Source organism: Mya arenaria, chromosome 9, assembly GCF_026914265.1.
Source record: "Mya arenaria isolate MELC-2E11 chromosome 9, ASM2691426v1".
Taxonomy (NCBI): Eukaryota; Metazoa; Mollusca; class Bivalvia; order Myida; family Myidae; genus Mya; species Mya arenaria.
In genome coordinates, this window is record NC_069130.1 from 35,772,820 (window position 1) to 35,794,155 (window position 21,336).

Genomic DNA, 21,336 nt, shown 5'->3' on the forward strand with positions numbered 1-21,336 from the left:
ATTGCGAGGTAATCCCAGTAATGTTCTGTACTTTAAATACCAAGATAATTCTCATAAGCTGAATATCAACAGTTTGTTGATTTTAAAGATGCACTCTTACTCCCAAATAAGATTTACCACAATTAATATTCCAAAAAGGATGAAAAAATGTCGAAAACAATGGTTTTTATGTTGGATACCGAGTTTATTTTAAAGAAATGAGCATAAAACACGGTACTTCTACCTCAAGGGACGATAGTATATCTCAGTAATTCTTTTAGCATTCACCAATCATTTAATATTTTTTGCGCATTCTGCTATTAAATACACGGTTACAATATTGTTATCAGTAATTAATATTTTCCATATATGCATTATTTAGTAAGTAGTTAAAGGTTTATCAGTCAAAATTTATGATTGTTATACATGTGTTTGTATTGATTTTGAATAAGAGTGTCACTTGAAAACGAAAGGGACAATAAACGTTCATTGTTCGGTGATTTTCCATTTTTTGTACAAAGATCGATCAATTTCATTACTTATTCACAAAGCCGCGACAATTAACAATCGACCGACACTCATTTAATGAAATTATCGTATTGGCGGTTTATCTTTTTATTTTCGGTCAAATAAGTGCGACCACCAAAATAGTTGGAGTTAATTTTGGCGATCTACAGAAAAGGGTGCGTGCATTTTCGGCCAATGGCCTCGCTGCGCTCCCTCAATTATCGGTAGATGGTTAAAATGAACCCTAATATTAACTTGGCGTTTGCATTTTGGTATGGGCCAATGATAATCGTGTTTCAATATTCTGTTCATAAGTTTTACGTAGATGGACAGCAATATTGACGATCTACAGAAAATAGAGCAGGCGTACCTCGCAAAAATTGAACTGCTTCACTCCGAAGGTCGAATAACCAAAGTTCTATCTGACCAGTTAAGAATAACTGAGAATTTTGTTGTCAGCTCTTCTGGTACAATGCTACACACTTGAATTTAAGTGTATTTCAAAGCTTGCTAAAATAAATCCCTCAATATTGCTTATCATTGGTAGTGAATAATGAAAGGCAGGGAAAGGAAATCTTTGTTAGTGAGTAGATTAAAGTGACACTCTTATTCAAAATCAATGCATACACATGTATAACAAACATCAATTTTGACTGATACACCTTAAACTACTTATTAAAAAATGCATTTATGGAAAAATATTAATTACTGATAACAAGATTGTAACTGTGTACTTAATAGCAGAAAGCGCTAAAATATTAAATGATTGGTGAATGCTAAAAGATTTACTGTGGTCTTCTATAGTTTTATATGGTAGAAATGCCGTGTTTTATGCTCATTTCTTTCAAATTCAACTCAGTATCCTTCATGAGAATCATTGTTTTCGACATTTATTCATCAATTTTGGAATTTTAAAACAAAAGTTTTAATTGTGGTAAATCTTACGTGGGAATAAGAGTGCATCTTTAAGGATAACACTGCCTAACAATACCGATACATGTACAACACAATGGCGGCTGTTTTTTTGTTTTATTTTAGTTTAAATAACAAAACATTTCATTTATAAATAAAAAATGATAAATGCGTCATTGACTTCCCCAACGTATTTATGGGAATAACAAATGCGTTAAAGATGGATTGGTGGCTTTGGTTTGAAGAATACCTGAAACAGAGTAATTGATCACTGAATTACGGAAAACATCTCCGACCTCATAGGTTTGTTTTATAGAAAAACAAACTTATCACAGTAGAAATATATATTGAAAACAATGTTTTGTCCCTAGGCATGTAGAGTAAGTAGCCTCAACACTCATGATGCTATAAATAAGCCTTAATATTGATACATCTGCAAAACTCAGTCGATAGTCATCTGTTATATCTGTTTTCGTCATTTTGATACATATAAATGATTTTTACACCAAAAGTTATCTAGTGTATAACAGACGGAAAAATCACATTTCTTGCAATTTCAAAGTACATGTAGTATGGTTAAATGACAACCAAGAGCTGCCAAAACATAATGAAGTACAAAGCGACATACATGCCATTTAAATAATAATAAAACCGCCCTCTGCATTTTGATTGGACAAGCGCAACGTCATTTTACCATTATATAAACTAATGTCTTTTATTATGGGGGTTATTTTTTTAAAACTGTCTTCATACTCTGAAAATAGTGCAACGCCAGGTTGCCAAAATCATTTGCCTTTACAATATTCATCACAATATGTAAACAAGGATTTGCAAGATATCGTAATAGTTCCAAAGAAGAGGCATATATATTTCCATGCTATACACACTTTCGACCAATTAGTTCATAATATGCTATAAAAAATCCCTTCCTGAAAATTTCAACAAAACACAACTATTTTAAAGTTTCCGATCCATGTAAAGACGTATTTGATATTGATTTCAGCGATACTAAAGGGTTCACGTGTTAAGCCATACCAGATTTGATCCCTTTTTCTGTTATTCCAAATTTCAGTCAAACCCAATATTTAACATTGATGATGATATCATAATTGAGTGTTAGATGTTTATATAGCTAAAATCAAGTTCGCAGTTATAAACGGGTTGGTGATCTACAGCAAGTGATGTATTCGGACAGCTTTAGCTTTAATGCTGCACATGTATCCAATATTAATTGTTACTAGTCTATTGTTGAGGCGGACAATGAATGTATGTTCTACAAATAAATCGGAAGGTCAAATGGCCATTATTATTTATGACCGATAATAGTAGAAATGGTAAACGTACCTATGTTAATACCGTCCAAAGGTCCTACAGCATGCCTTCATGTTGAACCTCTCTACTGCAACCTTTCCACACACGTGCGGCCACAGGTACTTAAAGGCGTACTCGTCGTAAAACGGGCGCCGGTGGTGACATTGCCGCGCGCAATGGTATTGGTAACATATTCCTACAAAACACATTAGATTGTCGTTATCATACAATAAGTCGTGGTACAAAAATCGTTTTCTATTCAAATGGTGAGGTCTGGACTTAAACGAGCATTCCCGTTCATTGTCAAATCGGATACAGTTTTTGTACATGACAGAGAAGTTATATGCTTCCAGAAACTGTAATGCCAATAATCTGCATACTAAAAGAATTGCATGAGTTACACCATTAAAAAATACTGAATATTCGAATATCTATGTTACCATTCGTTTGCATCTCTGATAGACACAAACATGAATTGAAAAGCATTGCGTGACGAATATGATCAATTCAAATACTGTTTCCTTTATTGCTTTGCTATGATCGTCAATTACGTTAGTAACTTAATATTACTAATACGTCAGCTAACATGGGTGTTCAAAAGAGCGTGAAAATAACGTATAACAAAACACAATTTATCATAGTCGAATGGAGCATATTCAAGTATATTGATAAAAGTTCTAAACTGAGACAAAACTCATCAATTGTGAGATGACACAAAACACTGAGATCAGTATGTTAACACTGATATCCGTATGTAAACATTGAGATCATTTAGTAAGCATTGAGATCAGTAAACAAACTGTTCAACTAGTTAAATTTGTGTCTCAGATGTCATAACGTTAATTATCGAACATTGATTATTGGCAATTGATGAGTTAAATGGTAAGTCCCTCTCTCATGGCAAGCCTTGCTACTGGACCCAGCATTCACGTTAGCGTTAACAATAGTTTGTACTCGCAATATACATATTAAACGCTGAACGTTTGTTAGTTGTGAGCGTTTCCCAAATGCTAGTATTCTCAGTATAAACAGTTAGTATGTTGAAAGACTCCAATAAGTAGCAATCATAAATAACACAAATCATTTATTCACACAAACAATTGTTCTATTTCTACTAGTTTTACTGGTAAAAAATGCTAATGCTAAAGTTGATAATAGATAATGGTTTCAAAAAATAACTTTAGATATGTGTTTTGAGTATTTGTATTCAATCGAATGCATATTTACCTTCAACAGATGTGATGGATACAGCCAGGAGAGTACAAACGAGAAGTGCGACGAGAAGTTTAGATGCCATTGTCTTACACTTAGTCACTTAGTTCTTAACGTGATGATACTAATGTCCTTGTTTAGACTAGACACCGTTGTCTTTATATAATATTGTAGCGATAATAATTAATAATCTGCGCATGCGCATATGTAAATTTTTCAACGTAAATTACGTAAACGTTATGCTATGTGAGTTCCATTGACGTTTCCTGGTGCGTACTAATAAGTTTATTGTGGTTAACATCTCATTGGTGTATACACTTACGACAATGTCATCTATAAACCACTGATTTACGTTTGTCTATACGTAGATACTGTTTAACGAGCAATGACAGAGCACGGACTACTGATTTGTTTATTAAAATCAAATCGTTAATTGGACGAATCAGTAATAATCAGGTGCTCGTAGAGTAAAATTTTGTCATTTAATCAGACGTAATTCAAAATATCCTTTAATGTATACTTGTATTCTTTGAAGGTACTCAGTCAAAGACACCAGATGATACATTTGCAAGAACAAAAGATAATTACAACGCATTACATATTACTTTCTGAGATATCAGATCGCTTGCGACACAAGTATTTGAAACTTCATTTGTTTGTCTACTACGTAAATTCCAGTAAATTTGAAAAAAGCGTCGGTAATTTATCTGTACTAATCACGTGACTTTCACTTGCTAAATATACGTACTATAACCTGGGAAACTCAGCTGAGACAGCGACGAACTGTACTTGACCTATGTGTATGAAAAGATCACCGGTGCATATTGTGGACATAATACAGACAGACTCTTTTGTAGAGAATAGTTTTCTCCCACCTCAGATAAGTAGATTCAAACATTTGGCCATGCTGGAAATACTTTTCTCCTACCTCAGATAAGTAGATCCAAAAATTTAACCATGCTAGAAATTCTTATCTTGCCCGAGGGCAAAGATAAAACAATTGCCCGTATGGAACTCCTTTTTAATGGTTATCACATTGTAATTAACTCCCTTGTTGAAGACTATTGTGTGTAGCATCATAGAAACCTTGTCTTGTGGCAATATTTAGAATGCTAATTAATTATTTCTCGCTTCAAATGTGACCATAAAAAAAGTTTTCACACACCTTTCAAGAAATAATGCTTCACTCTCCTCAGAACTATTTAAAAACCGATTTGACTATTAACATAATCTGAATCACTGCGCGCATACCGATGACAACCACGAATTATAAAATATCGATACGCATTTATTTTTTCACTACGCACAAAAGAGTTTCAGCTAAAAAATGCAATTTTGCTTTATTTTGTTTAACGGAGGTGGGAGAAAAAACATCTACCATAGCCGCTCGTGTAAGAAAGGTTCATCCGAACCCTCGATAAATCTTGTCTCCGCAAAACACCCTAAGCTCGGATTGGGATGAACCTATCTTACACTCTCGACCATGGAATATACTTATAGTCTACCATGTAAATCCCAGTACATTTAACAAAATCATCGGTATATGTATCTGTACTAATCATGTGACATTCCCATGCTAAATATACACACTAAAAACTGGGAAACCATTTTGTGCTACTTTTAATAGGGTGAACTGTGCTGACGCAGCGACAAAAATATATTCTAATATGGCCTTCAAAGTAAAGAAACAAAAAAAGCATTATTCTTGAACATAGGTCACCTGTCAATGTTAAAAATAGAAAGATACATTTACAAATAAAATTATTAAACATTCTGTTAATAAATGCATTCAAACTTAAACATTCACTGACAGACACTCAGACATGACTATAAATTAAACATATACATATGTTAAAGAACATGCAAATAACTTATCATTCACACAATAAATGAAGCTTATAATTTCCTTTGAACGTGTTAAGGGTCTTCAAGGTACGTATGTAAAGGAATGTCATTCCATATATTTTTGCTATAATTTGTGAATGATGTTTCCATGTATTTAGTACGAGGTGTTATCTGTAAGACAAGATCCTTGTTTGATACTGATCCTAACTGGTATGTTTTATTGTCAGAGAAAGTTACAATATCTGCCAAATATGATGGGCCCTTGTTATTCATAATTTTATATACCAGGACAGCACAGTGGTATTTGCATCGGTCTGAAAAACTCAGCGATTTTAATTCTTGGAATAGGTCTGCCGATGGTGTTCGCATCGGTTTCTTAAGTATTATTTTTGCAACTCGTTTCTGTAGTATATTTATCTTATTCACATAGTTACTTGTTCCTTTGCCCCAGACCGTACAACAGTTGTCAAATATGGGCAGGATACATAAACGAAATAACATTTATGTAAAGAATAAAAAGCAATGACCCTAATATGGACCCCTGAGGCACCCCAGATGTGATGGGTAGTATCTCAGATTGTAATTTTCCAACTTTTATCATTTGTGTCCTGTTTTCAAGATATGATTTAAACAATATTAATGTACAACTTTAATATGTGGAGAAGTATTTCGTGATCTACAAGATCAAAAGCTTTCTTTCTTAAATCTAAAAATATTGTTCCCACCAATTTACCACTATCGATATCCTTCAATCATACATCTATTAATCTTATAAGGGGAGTATAACAAGAGTGGTGTTTCCTAAATCCAGACTGCGTTTTATGTATAATATCAGTTTTCTCAAAATATGACTCTACTTGTGTTGCAATATGTCGCTCAAATATTTTTGATATAGTTGGAAGAATTGATATTGGACAGTCATTGCTTGGATCGTCTTTGTTACCAGCTTTAAAAAATGGTATAAGTCTTGCTTCCTTAAGATTGTTAGGAAATATTCATTGAGCAATGCTATTATTGATCATAGATGTAATATAAGGTGTAATGTAAAATTATGTATTATCGGCCTGCCTTCATTCTTTTAAGTGACACTCTTATTCAAAATCAATACATACACATGTATAAAAAACATAAATTTTGAGAGATAAACCTTTAACTACTTACTAAATAACGCAATCCTGGAAAATATTACTTACAGATAACAAGATTGTAACCGTGTATTTAATGGCTGAAAACGCAATAATATTTAATAATTGGTGAATGCTAGAAGATTTACTATGAATAACTATGGTCTCATAAGGTATGAAGACCGTGTGTTCTGCAACTTTATTTCAAATAAACTCGGTTTCCCTCATAAGAACCATTTTTTTTACATTTTTTCTACCTGTATGATATATTTAAACAACTTTATTATACCCCCACAAACGAAGTTTGAGGGGGTATATAGGAGTGATCTTGTCGGTCGGTCGGTCGGTCGGTCTGTCGGTCTGTCGGTTTTCATGGTTTCCGGACGATAACTCATGAAAGGCTAGACAGATTTGAAAAAAATTTGGTACACAGGTGTAACATCAGAAGATACAGGTCAAGTTCGATATTGGGGCTGGTTGGGCCAAGGTCAAGGTCACTGTTACTAAAAATAGAAAAACGGTTTCCGGACGATAACTCATGAAAGGCTAGACAGATTTGAACACTTTTTGGTACACAGGTGTAACATCAGAAGATACAGGTCAAGTTCGATATTGGGGCTGGTGGGGCCAAGGTCAAGGTCACTGTTACTAAAAATAGAAAAACAGTTTCCGGACGATAACTCATGAAAGGCTAGACAGATTTGAACAATTTTTGGTACACAGGTGTAACATCAGAAGATACAGGTCAAGTTCGATATTGGGGCTGGTGGGGCCAAAGTCAAGGTCACTGTTACTAACAATAGAAAAACGGTTTCCAGACGATAAATCATGAAAGGCTTGACAGATTTGAACACTTTTTGGTACACAGGTGTAACATCATAAGATACAGGGCAAGTTCGATATGGGGCTGGTGGGGCCAAGGTCAAGGTCACTGTTACTAAAAATAGAAAAACGGTTTACGGACGATAACTCATGAAAGGCTAGACAGATTTGAACACTTTTTGGTACACAGGTGTAACATCAGAAGATACAGGTCAAGTTCGATACTGGGGCTGGTGGGGCCAAGGTCAAGGTCACTGTTGCTAAAAATAGAAAAACGGTTTCCGGACGATAACTCATGAAAGGCTAGTTTTTCTTGTCAGCAGTGTAACTTCTAAATTACCCAACAGATTTAAATAAAACAATACATGCATGATAAAAGAAGATGCAGTGTGCAGTAACCTTGGAGTTATGGCCTCTTTTCAAAGGAATGGTTTGCCATTCCTGTGTCCAGGCGGCATTTGGGGGTATTCGTCACTCCTGTGACAGCTCTATTTAATTTTGGGAAATATTATTTGGGAGTAAGAGTGCATCTTTATGGAAATTTCAAATTCGGGCGCATCTTCCGAAATGCCCATTTGAAAATCCCTAATATCAACATGTCGTTCCCTGGTAGCTTAAGGCTTTATTTAATAGATTTTTCAGAGAAATGAATAGAAATTTGAATCCCACTTGCAAACAAATGACTGTATTTGTCGAACTCTGATTGCCCGTTGAGGTCGGTTTTATCCTGTTTATTCTATATCAATACATATTTATAAAAGTACCTGTTTCCATATGGTTTTCGCACCGTAAATAAACATGTGAATATGTTATGCTAAATAAATGGAATCCCGTTAGGGACATGAAAATCGCAGTGTTGTTTTATACGCCTTACATATTTTGCACTGGGGTAAGAGTTGGTGGTGAAATGCTGCTTGGCATGAGATATTTGTTTCATATATAACTTCTTTTAACAAACTGATTTGATTATTTTTATACTCAGTCTGATATTTTTTTATTTGTATGTTTGGTTGCTTATAATGTTATAATAAACCTTTTTCCCCTTAGCATCTTGCTACTTTCATACCTCAATATTTATATTTTTAAGCTTGGTCTATTGATACAAATCTACAATCTGAACAAAAATATTGATGGTTTGGAATAAATAATATACAACCGTAGCATCTTTTTTCTGAATTTTGAAAAGTAAATGATACATTTATATATATATATATATATATACTGGTACAACATAATTAACTAAGAAATATCGCGTAGTTTCCGCAATTCCATCGGTCGCCGGGTGAGACCGCAATGACCGTTACGGTTAAATAAACATTCATTGTTTGGAACCACACACGAAATTTGTGCACACAATTGTCTCAACTAATAAGTGACGTATTCTGTTGTTATTCTGGACTTGATTGCACTGTGAATATCAGGTGAACATGTCTTATCTCATAATTATCTTCTTATACACAAATGAAGGCGGGACTAAAATAACTGATAAGATGGCAGCATATTGAATACAAATGCTTAAACTGTGAATATTAATAAATACATTGTCCTTTGTTGTTTTCTATATAGGATACCATACTTTCAATGAAGAGGTATGTATAACTCTGTTATACGCTTGTTCAATAAGGAATAAGATGTATTCAACTCACTGATTATTAATATTAAACAGTTGAAACCCGCTCTGTTGATCTCTGATTTCTCGATTTTCTGGTTGTGTCCAACTTATTTCCCGGTCCCGAATATATTTCGTCTGTTTTTTATACAAATAATTTCGCTACCGTCGGCTTTTTCTTAAGACGATTTTTTGGTATAACAAAGTCATATTTCAGTCCCTGCGATCAAATTTCACGCATTTCCTAGCATATTTTTTGTATTTAGAATGTTTCGAATGTTCGCTATGTTGAAGTATTTCCGGAGGTCTCGACGACTTCTACATAACAAGTTTCGTCTTAAGTTTATGATATATCGTGAGGCTTGCTCAGTGAAATGTATAAAATCATGAGTATTTGTGTAACAATAGCTAATATATATGCAAATATCACTAAGTTTTTGTTCACTTTAAAATTCTATTAGAACGTCTGCAATTATAAAACATTGACTCAAACAACTACACAATCGTCTTACAGTTTGGTGGCTTTGAGCAGTCTTCTTGTTTTTGTGGTGGCAGTGGAAAGTACCATCACATCTTCGATCGACATACTGTTGGAATACGTGAAAATTCCTGCAGTTGAAACGTACTATGTCTGCCAACAGTTCCAGGTGATGATGTATATTGTTGAGTCTATATACACGTGAATACATATATATTAAGTATAAATATAAGCATGTGTTTGTGTGATAATAAAATTCGTTCAGGAAACTTTATTTTGGGTCAAACATCACACTTAAAAACTATATTTTCTAGATTCCAGATGATAGACAACTACACGTGACAAAATTTGAACCAATCATTAACAGTTCTGCCATTCATCACATGCTTTTATTCGGGTGCAGCTTTGACATGGATGAGGTTGGTAGTCATGGAAGGGTTTCATTTTTATCAAAGTCAAAGAGTGGATATATAGAAATCACGCACGTAGTCACTTCAGTCCGTCTGTCCGCCGTGTTAGCATTTTTTGGATGCGGCTTTGACATGGATGTGGTGGGTAGTCATTGAAGAAATGGGGTTCAAATGAAATTAACACATTTTTCATTCCCCGCTGCACAAAGTAAAATGTCGTCACGTCAGTCCGTCCATCCGCAGTTTTGTCCGGTCCATATCTTTCTTATTCATTGTTGGATTTTTAATAGCAGACGTGATCAATCACCATAGCATGAGGATGTGTTGCGCACAAGACTCGTGTCAATACCTTCAAGGTCGACTGATCATTTCAATGGTATTGAAAATTAAAATCTAACCTACCTAAATCTGTAAAAACTGTTTATCGAGGGTCCACACCCCTGTGGCGGAATACCCAAATATGTAAAGTTGTAAACATTGTTTACCAAGGGTCCACACCCCTGTGGTGGAATAGACAACCGATGCAGATCGTGGTTGGTGAAATGGGACATGGGAATGGTTGGGGATATAGAGATGCCTTCCAATGCTGGGGTTCGGATAGGGAAAGGCGCGTTCAAATATATCCTTCTACAGATACATTGGAACAATCCTGACAAGAGAGCCGATCTAACAGGTACAGTTTGTTGTATTCGTATGGTGTTTTAATCAGACGTTAATGCATGGTCTCGTGATTTTTTTATCCATGGTTTCGATACTGTCGTTAGTTTGAATTACGAATGACAAAGAGTACCCGAGTACTCGATGGATCTTCCAAATACACGAGTCCTAATTTACTACTCGAGTATTAAATGTTTACATGTCCGAAGTACTATTATATTAAGCCGACATCGTGATAGTTATGGTAAATGATACGTATTGTAATTATCTTGAAGATCAATCGGGAATGCGTTTGCATGTGACCTCATCGCTCCGCCCATACGACATTGGAAATGTCCAGATTGGTCAAAACGAGATACATATTCCCGGTCTCCGCCAATCCAATCCAGTGTCAGGAGGGTGTTCCGGACGGTGTACGGGTCTAATGCTTCCTCGACCAATACATCTAACTGATATCTACCTTCACATGCACAGTTTAGGTATGGAACTAATTACAATTTAAATGAAACTACAGGACAAAACTCATCAGCCCCATTATACATGTATATGGACTTGTTTAAAGGGATATCGATCAAAGCCCACCAGACCCTCAACGAGAGACACGCGACGTGATTAGACAACACTGATAACGCAAATATTCGAACATCGCTACTAATGTCCGTTGTGGCTACCGTCATTGGTACCATGTATGGGGAAACAGTTATAGCCACATTATCCTCACCAAACGTTGTTTGGTGTTATAGTAGGATAGTTGTATTAGACAACTGCAGACTCGATATGTAAAGGATAGCTTTAACATACGGATGCAAAGATGCACTAAGAAGTAAAAAATAAAACGCAATAATACTCGGCCAATTGAATACTATTGGTTTATTATTCGGTAAGAAATAAGCCAAACATGTTATTGATAACTCAAAATATACCCCAAAATTAATTCTCACAAATCGAATTGTTTTATTATTCAACCATGCAAAATAAAAACGTGTTAATAACTTGCTTAGTTGTAAACTGTTGTTTATTCTTTGTAAAACCAATTATTTTTACCAGGATATAGAGCTGCCTTGGACATACAGCGGGAGAGAGAGGTGTGGGAGAGAGTTGCACTGGAAGATAACTATGACTATCGGCGGCCAATGTGGCATCACTTGAACGACACTGCAATTGTCAACCCTGGTAATTGTCAGTGGTAGTTGTCAGCCCTCGTGATTATCTCTCTATGGGACTCGTTAATGTTTGTTAAATAGATAACCAATTTGGAACCATTTTGGTTACATCACCAGGCTTTCAAGAGGCCACTTTTTACTACCATTCCCTTCCGTTTTTGTAGCCTCTGCTTTTCCCTATTTTTTCGTGAAAATTTATCTAAATCTTGATTTTAATACGAAACCATTTCTAGAATTGTTGTAAGGTTCGTTTGATGCAGTTGGTCTCTTGTGCTGCAAGAGGGGTTCTATGATGATAATGCCATCGGAGTGGTGCATGATCATTAGTCAGAGAAACCCATTTAAGGTTCATCTGCACACCATGGGGCTGAATCCCTCTTGTGGCACTGGTTTCATAGCAAAGATAACTACGTGTACATCACAATTGATGAATAGGTTAAGCAGTCATTTATTTGCATCCAAACGCGTAAGTAAAAAGAGCACTACTATCCCTCCTTATTGCCCTTAATGTCCCTATTTTACCCTACTGTTATCAAAGGAAAATCTCCTACTTTTATCCCTTTTTTCGATATTGGTCACTTGAAAGCCTGCATCACAATTATTAATCCTGCATGGTACACGGATTAACATATATCGATGTAAATGCGAATGCTTAGTTCGGAATCGGCATCATTTAAACACTTAGCTACTATTAACATCAGGTAATTTAAGATATTAACTTTCGTTATCTGGTATCTGGAAATGCATTTTATGATACAAATTGAGATCCCCTGACTTTCAACTTCATAGAGAGAACACTCCATGTACTGAATTATATTGAATCACTGACCTGAATCACTTATATGTTCAAACATCTTGGTAATTCCAAAGGTGACAGTGTACGGCTGACTTGCTGGTATAACAGTGCGGATGGTAACAGGGAACGGGCCAATATGACAACCTTTGGACAGGGGTCGGCGGTAAGACATGTAGAATTATATTTTTAAACTGCATCGTTAGATACGAACTATAACATTTACAGATAGAGTTTACAGTAAAGAAATATAAAACATTTTGTAATAGTTTCAATGTACAGTTTCAATATTAAATGGACAATTTTAGTCTATAGTGAAATAATGACTTAAAACATTTACGAGTAGTGTTTGTCATTAATAAAGTAGTAATTACATCAGCACACAAACCATATAACATCCATGTTAAGTGGACAAAAAATCTCAAATTCACGTGTTCTAAGATGACTAGTCATTGCCCGGATTACATTTCTATTGTCCAGGCTGAGATGTGTTACGCTTTTGTAAGGTATTATCCCCAAGTGCTCGGATTTGACCAATGCTTGCAGAACGGGACTCTCAATATCAATTGTATGTTTAAGAATAAACCAGAATAACAAGTGTTTACATTGCTCTGTTTTTTGTTTAATTACAGTAGTTTTATCAATATAAAACAAACATTGTGTCGGAACACAAAATCATGGTCGACACCTGTGTATAATTTAATAAAACAGAACAAATATTAACAGCACAGATTTGTACATGTACTATGATTACACAAAATGAATTGGTTAATGAGAAATCATTATAAATACTAGTGTGTGTATGTAATAAAGGTGTAAATATGAACTTGATATGTTCGAAAAATAAGCATATATAACCCGGTATCTTAAAGGATTTATTGTTGTACAAACATGTGTAAGATTATAACAAATTAACAAATTAACGTTCTAGTACGAGAAAGACGTTACTATTGTTGATAGAACTTGTGTCCAACCCATTTGCTTTCTGTATACTCTATATCATTGTTGTAAATACCAATCATGTTGAAAGAAAACAGGCAATAAAATATGTTTAAATCAACATTCTAGTATTGGAAATTAGAAATCGTTTGAAAGCAAAGAATGAACTGTTCTGATAGATTTGTAGAGCTAAATCAACTCACACCAGCTAACAGTTTCATAGTTTGTGGTATTTAAACACGTGGGGTGGGGCGTACTTAATAATTATGGTGTATTTGTTCCGGCTAGTAACTATATTACAACATATACACATAATATGGTACTCATCCTCAATATCAACTTGGTTACAGCAAATACAGTACGGTTCATGCCGTTGAATATTATTGTTTGCATGTCGTCGTCTGACATATAGAGCAACGATGCAGCAATGCGTGATATAATACGGATATGAAGTGAAAGTGGACAGGGACCAACGTTTATCTTATTTCTTACTTTGACATGAGCAGTATGTTGGAATTTCAAACGGTTCAAATTGCAAGGCACACTTGATGTAGTTGAAGGAGTACAAATAATGTATCGTGGTCACCAACTGGCATACTTCACAGTTCTATAGCCTGAAATGTTAAGTTTGTAAAGTGTACTTGTACAATTTTACACTTCTACAACCCCATACATTGTACATGGAGCTGTTCAAACTAATTTCATTTCGCTGCTGTCGTCGGATACAAACGGCTGACGTTGTCCGTTACTCAGATGAATACAAAGTAACGGTTTGTGTCGGCCATGGGTATCCGACGATGTTTCGCTGAAAAACAGTCATACATCGTGGCATTTCAATTGTGTTTGATGGAAATGTTATTCATTATAACTTATAGAGCGACATGTGGGTAAGTTTACTTATAATTTATAAGTAAACTTACCCACATGTCGCTCTTGCGTAAAGCTGGATAATACGACACGGGTCTCCGTTGGCGCTAGTCATGTTGCGAAGTTCAATATTGGAATACGGAATAACTGCTGAAATCCTGTAAATACATAAAAGTTAAATGCAATATTATTCGCAGTGATCTCCCTAGATCAGTGTTCAACGACATCCCTTGTTCAGCGTTCTATTATACAGTACACACGTATATTTTACTTCCATTTCCATGCGGTATCTTGATTTGGTTATATACAGCTTGGCGTCTGTATATATACATACGTCTGTACTCGTATATACCAGAAGGATTAAAACCTTACACTTTTCGCAAGAGTGGACTCGTCAGTTGTTTCAATTCAATTTCAAAAACAACATTCATTTTGAATAAAATCAATCCTGACAGTCCTGAGTTTCCACCACCGACGATAAATAAAACTACTTTCAAAATTCCTTGCCATTTGACTGACCCTTGATTATGCCTTTAAAAAGTTGGTGGCAATAAAAGACTAACACAATCGTTCAACTTACGTTCCGCAACATTCATCCCCGTTATCCTGAAGGTCATTTTTGTCAACAGCCGAACGGTATTCCGACAGTTTTGGAAACAGGCCACAAAGTTCAATGTTTAACTCAGCAAAGCTTGAAAATATAATGAGGTAACTACAAGTTATTCAATATTTAGATAGATAACATAAAAAAGGGAATAGACACCAGATGGTCCCAGCGTTGGCAAACACAGTATTCCCCAAATAAAGCCTATACTTTTTCATGCGAGCTGGTATGAGACCGACTGCAAATAATTCTACATGATTAAAATGTTAAACGTAACCATCTATGTCGCTGTCTCTCAATTGTTGAGTTTGCCCATTTTAAAAACCACACAACGGTTACGAATATATAAAGCCCGGAATTCACATAACATGCCGGTACAAATAAAAGGTGAATTTCATACTATTGAAATCCATGTACTAGATCATTGACTATTGTTTCGGAAGTAACGCGTGTATATTTTTGGTATATTTTTATACCGGAGGTTTAGTTTGGGAAAACCAAAATATCTATAATTCCGGGCTTAAACTATTGCAACAATATTATCAACCATAATTTCCTTCGGACATATGCATACCCAACATGTTATCATTGAAATATAATCTTTTTCGTCATTTACTGATATGCCTAAGGATTTTGGATATGTGATTGCATTAAACCACATTTTGAACGTTGGCCAATCATGATGTACAAACTAATACTAATAAAGAAGCATCTATATTTACTCATACCTTTTTTTGAATGTTATTTTAAGATGTGTATGAAATATATCAAATATAAACAATACTTTGAAATAGTACTGTTTTCTAAACCGTACGTGAATATTTACCCGCATTGTAAAATGTAAACTGAATCCATCGTGCACCATATACTTTTCTTTTGCATCAATAATGATAGTATTCGACACTTACTTTGGCGTTAACTGCATTCTTTGTTATGAAATGATATGTTTACTAGCTTTTGTAAGCTAAGATTTCGAAAGCAAATTGTCGCGATGTATTTCGGTTTTACATACTTAAATCTTACCGACGAATTACGGGTATCTCTGTATAAGGTCATTACAAGATATTCGCATTTACTTGTTAAACCGTTTGTGTTCCTAAAACAGACTTAGGACATTACATTCACGCAGCGTTCAACTGTGTCAATATTACGCCTGAAAGTCAGAATTCTTACTCATCAATATAATTTATTATGAATTATTATAAAATACGTAGCCAAGCATTTGTCTAATTTCTTTCGCTTTCGTCTCAATTATACAACATGAAATTGGCAATAAACATTTTTTGCCAATGAAATCAGATAACGATGACTTAATAATTTATCACAGATCATATTATTATTTCCATATCACTGTCTAATCGTTTTCGCTTTCGGCTCAATTAGGCATTAGGCTATTGGCATTAAAAACAATTATAGTTTTATAAAATCATAATGTGCACTGAGTTATTCCATGTATAGTATAAATTGCAACACGAATTAACTATCGCAATTATTTTCCTTTAATCTATATATGTATTGTTAAATCATAAGTACTTATAGACATTGAAATTCTATTTCCATTGTCTTATATATTACATGCAATTAAGTCCAACAACTATGTTCCATGTATATATGTATATATACTCGATCTCACTTATAATTATGTTTATGTAGTATATGTATGCAATGCCATGTTCAATCTCTTCTTCAAAAGGAGGAAATAAAGAATTATCCATCTATCATTACTGAACAATATCCACAATGAGTAGTTTGTCCCCTAGTTGTTGCAAAGCTTCGTAATGAGAAATGTATTTTCCGACGTTTGAATGTAATGAATTAGGCGGGAAATAATTTTGTCTGTATGATAATTCCATTGGTCATTACAAACTTGTTATGATATTTACCTAATTTAGTGGTCAGTCCATCGATATTGCTTTATATTGGTAATTCAGCGTTGCAACTTGGAATATCGTTATGAACACTATGGAAATTACTTTTTGACAGACAAAATCAGATGTAGTGATGTTTAAATGGTTTATAATGCAAATACATGTAGCATGATTGAGGATATCGATTTTGGATAAGAATGTATTGTCGAATGTTTGTGTTGCATGTGTATGTATTTGTAACAGCATTGTCCAAGCGCTATACATCTTACAAATTTCTTTTAAACATTGAAATATTCAATAGTTTCGTCTTGTGTAGTCAATGAATTGGGAATGTTAGAGGAAACAGTGAGTTTGTAAAATAGATACAGCCAAAAATGAAATTGATCGAAACTGAACATTTTTCTCTCAAATCAATCATTTCCATCGTTCCTTCAATATATTCACTGTAATGCACCAGTCAATTCTAACCACGCCCCTCCCCCCGGTCCGGGGAATAGCGGGGACTTTGTCTTTCGGTCCAGCCAATTCCAGGTAAATCCCCAGCCTGCGGGGACAAACCGCGGGTAAAATCCTCGCCAAATGCATCCACATCACCGGGACATCTTATGTTAGGCCCAATTCCCCGCTATTCTCGGCGTAAAAACATAACCACCGCATTCACACGGCACTGCGCGGCCACAATGAAGGTAAATACACGAACCATTTACCCCGCTATCCCAGTATCATTAAATACAACCTATTACAAACCCCATCAAAGGTTTAGAACAAATGATTTGATGTCCGTTTGAAAATTGTATGAAAACTCTGCCAAGAACTAGGCACTATTCTGTAAGCAGTAAAATCGTTTACGTGGTCTTAACCCAGGATTCGAGTAGAAAGGGGATTTTCGGTACACACTTGTGGTATTTACCTGGCACTGTAACATTCCGCTTTAGGCTTCTTAGAATCCAAGGTTTTACATATTTCAACCCCCTGTTCTGTAACAAACACCTCAGTTGACGGCCGTTCATAATCCCTACGCACATGTTTCTGGTATTGGAAAAGGGAGCTGCCACACCCATTTAAACCTCCAGTAGTCACGTGGATTACAAAACACGTTAAAATTATCGTTATCACATCGATCACCATTGCTTGTTTTTAATGAAAACAAACTAAACCAAAACGTTCGTTAAAATAAATTTACAAAAAGGATCCTTAAATATTAAGTTAGCTGCGTAGAAAACACTCAATCATGTCAACTTGTATCGATGACATGACGTTAATGATTTAATATATCGATGAGTGTATCCTTCCAGCGAAATTTAACCATACGCATGTTTAGAGCTATTGAGAGCGATTGGTACAGGGGGTACCCATGTATCGAGAAGTTGACTGAATACATCAATATGTTTGAGCTCCTGAATATGTATGGTAGGGATCGATTTTCCACCAGTTCACTCAGTATGCTTTATATATATATAAATATAACATTCAAATTTCACTTATTTCTTTTGCTAAAGTGAATTTGATGTTAGTTTCGGTAATTCTTAAGACATAGTGTAGTCCGTATCTTGATATATATGACGGTATTTTAAATTTTATTCTGTTTAACGTAACATTTTTGCGCATGTTTTATTTTTTCGATTAAGAAAAGTGATATGAGTTCCCTTAAAATTTGTCTATGTCATCTTAATTCAACATAAAACGTTAAATATGTGTCAATTTATTTAAACACTTGGTAGCAAAATATATGGTTCTTGACCATTTGAGTAATTTTGAATCAACTTGACCTCAAGATGCTGGTACCTGGTGTTAAACCTAATGTCACCTTCGTCCCCCAGAACCCGGTATTCGGGCGTCACATCTTCTCTTTCTAGAAGTATTAACCCTAAAGTTGGAATGATCCCCTATTTCGTTTAATTATTAACGTGTATGTACATGTATTAGATAACCCCTATTGTTAGCTTTATCACTATATCTAAGGTAGGTAGATAATTTTGAAATATAAATATTTCATTTGAACTTTAATTTAGCAATTAACAATTTAACTGTCTTTTCGTACACTTAAAGTATAATAATATAGCCAGCGTATTTAGTTAAGTAATTTGCTTTTGGCCTTTTCTTAATGTCTGCTAAGTCAGGGAGCAGTTATTAAACAGTTTTAACCCCCCCCCCCCCCCCGTTAATTACAAGGGCCAATTTTAGCGCACAAAACGAATGATTTCCGAATTAAAATTTGAAGCTCTTATTGCGATATGCTGACTGCTATTTCAAATACATAAATCAACATTTCCGCATACAAATGAAATTACCATGAGTTTTGTAGTAAAGAAAAAAAATACTAGGAGAATAAAATGCGTATCATATATATTTTAGAAAACAATTTCAAATAAAGAAAGACGAATTACAAGCTAGCAAATGCTAAATCAAATGATATTTCGTATGTTTACGTATTTACGAAGGCTTATTACATCTGAAGAATAAATTAAATATTAAATGTTCCCACTTCATAAAGAGTTCAAAGTACGTCAGCAAGTACAAAAAATTCATAACAGCATATTAATCAATCACTAACCTGGCAAATCGGAAAATGCAATTATGAAATACATACATGCACAAATGAAACGAATTGCATTTTAAAATGTCATAAAGCATAATAAGTGAACTGGCGCATAAAACTTTCCATAGATATCAAACAAACGTTTATGTCTTCAATATAAACCAAAATAGTGCCATACACTAGCGCATCCAGGTGGGGCGCATCCCCTAAAATCATCCAAGTTTAAATTATAGTTCAATACAGGAGAATAAAGTAATGTAATACACCCAAAATGCCCCTTTCTGGACTAGAAATTTCTTTGGTGAGTATCCCTAACCCCTTGGCAACACTTCCAACCAAAAAAACTGTTCTAAAGGAGGGGCGCAAGTCAAAAGGCTATGCCCTTTAGTTACGCCCCCCATAACGGATAACGGTGAATCCTGGACCCGCCCCTGCCTTGTCCCGAAGTCTTTCTTCGTTCTCGTCTAGATATAACTCACATATCGGAACAGTAGCACACACATGGGCGTTAGCGTTTAATAACTAACCTTGATTAATTACAAGGCTATTCATAAACTTTTTCATAAACCAGAGCGATGATGCTTGAATACTTATGTCGGGCCTGTGTTATATTTATCATTATAAACCACTGATGAATGAGAATGTTCATTTAAACCGCAAGCTATTTATTGATCGGTGACCTTGACAACAATGTACGACAGTTACGTTACCCTGCAGTCCCCGTGATTCAAATTATATACTCACGCTAAAACGATCGTGTATATTTTTTGATTTAGTAACTATGACAAGTTTTACATTTAAACCTTTAAACGGAACTGTTTCTATATTGTTTTATAGTTGTTGCGTTGTTGGTTTAGTTCTTACAACAACCTGCGGAATGGGTTAGATTCATAAGATCTCAAATGGAGTTACATGTTTATTCATTCATACCCAAGCATCAAGTGAAATACAATACTACAGGCATAGCTATATATGAAACATAGTATTCAGTATGAATAACTTCAATAGAGAAATATGCTGTAGTATATAAAGAATTGTGTCCCTTAGATACATTAAGATTAAGAATGCAACAATAGTGACACTGTGAAAGTTAAGATTTGATGTATTTACATTTGTTTAATAGTCATAATTTTGAAATCACGTAAAATCTTAATTTTGACTAAAATACATACTTTTCTGTAAAAGTGCAATAACAGTTGCCTTTGTCATCAGTATTGGATCAGCCGTGAACACACGGCAAACAGAAGAGTACACTTAAAAAACAAACAGCCAAAATCGTTTATAACGGAACGAGTGTTCGATTGGTTTTAAGATAAAGTCAAATATTCATAATTAATTTCAATAATTACGGCCGTCATTGCGACAACTTATTGTACGGGGAAAGCTAAAGCCATTATTGAAAGGGATCGCCTGATGTTCATGAGCAACCAGCTTAAGTTTACGGTTATTTTGTCAACAACTGACCTCAAACAGTTAAGGTGCTGCTCATGGCCAACATTGAAACAAATTTCTAGCTGAAGATTATCATGACCTTTGACCCGATGTGTAACTGTGACCTTGATCTTTGACCCGATGACCCTAAAATCAATAGGGGTCATCTACTGGTCAGGCGCAACTTTCCAAGTCAAGTTTGAGGGCCATGGGTGTGGGCATTGTCAAGTTATCACTCGGGCAACCTTTTTACACTCAATGTTATT

The 21,336-nt window shown here is 34.9% G+C and overlaps 1 protein-coding gene, 1 long non-coding RNA gene and 1 pseudogene across 2 annotated transcripts; 1 reads left to right on the top strand and 2 right to left on the bottom strand.

Moving 5' to 3' along the window:
• Positions 1-1,500: 1,500 nt before the first annotated feature.
• On the bottom strand, positions 1,501-4,094 carry LOC128203069 (uncharacterized). The gene is made up of 3 exons (XR_008255853.1): positions 3,937-4,094; positions 2,743-2,905; positions 1,501-1,648 (listed from the first exon to the last, which is right to left on the bottom strand). It is a non-coding gene; the product is annotated as an uncharacterized LOC128203069 (long non-coding RNA).
• A 5,199-nt stretch (positions 4,095-9,293) lies between these two features.
• Positions 9,294-13,426, top strand: LOC128245967 (DBH-like monooxygenase protein 1; annotated as a pseudogene).
• Positions 13,427-13,556: 130 nt separating this feature from the next.
• LOC128245516 (uncharacterized) lies at positions 13,557-18,376 on the bottom strand. The gene is made up of 4 exons (XM_052963709.1): positions 18,011-18,376; positions 15,209-15,319; positions 14,682-14,786; positions 13,557-14,375 (listed from the first exon to the last, which is right to left on the bottom strand). The coding sequence occupies exons 1-4, from the start codon at positions 18,226-18,228 to the stop codon at positions 14,369-14,371; spliced, it is 441 nt and encodes a 146-aa protein (XP_052819669.1). The 5' UTR covers positions 18,229-18,376; the 3' UTR covers positions 13,557-14,368.
• Positions 18,377-21,336: the final 2,960 nt, after the last annotated feature.

What these genes read in the sequence shown, in the direction of transcription:
- LOC128245516 (XM_052963709.1), bottom strand. Translation starts at nt 18,228, where the DNA reads ATGGTGATCGATGTGATAACGATAATTTTAACGTGTTTTGTAATCCAC. An exon ending in GCGGAATGTTACAGTGCCAG is followed by an intron (nt 15,320 to 18,010) that starts GTAAATACCACA and finishes TATATTTTCAAG; the next exon opens with CTTTGCTGAGTTAAACATTG. An exon ending in GGGGATGAATGTTGCGGAAC is followed by an intron (nt 14,787 to 15,208) that starts GTAAGTTGAACG and finishes ATGTATTTACAG; the next exon opens with GATTTCAGCAGTTATTCCGT.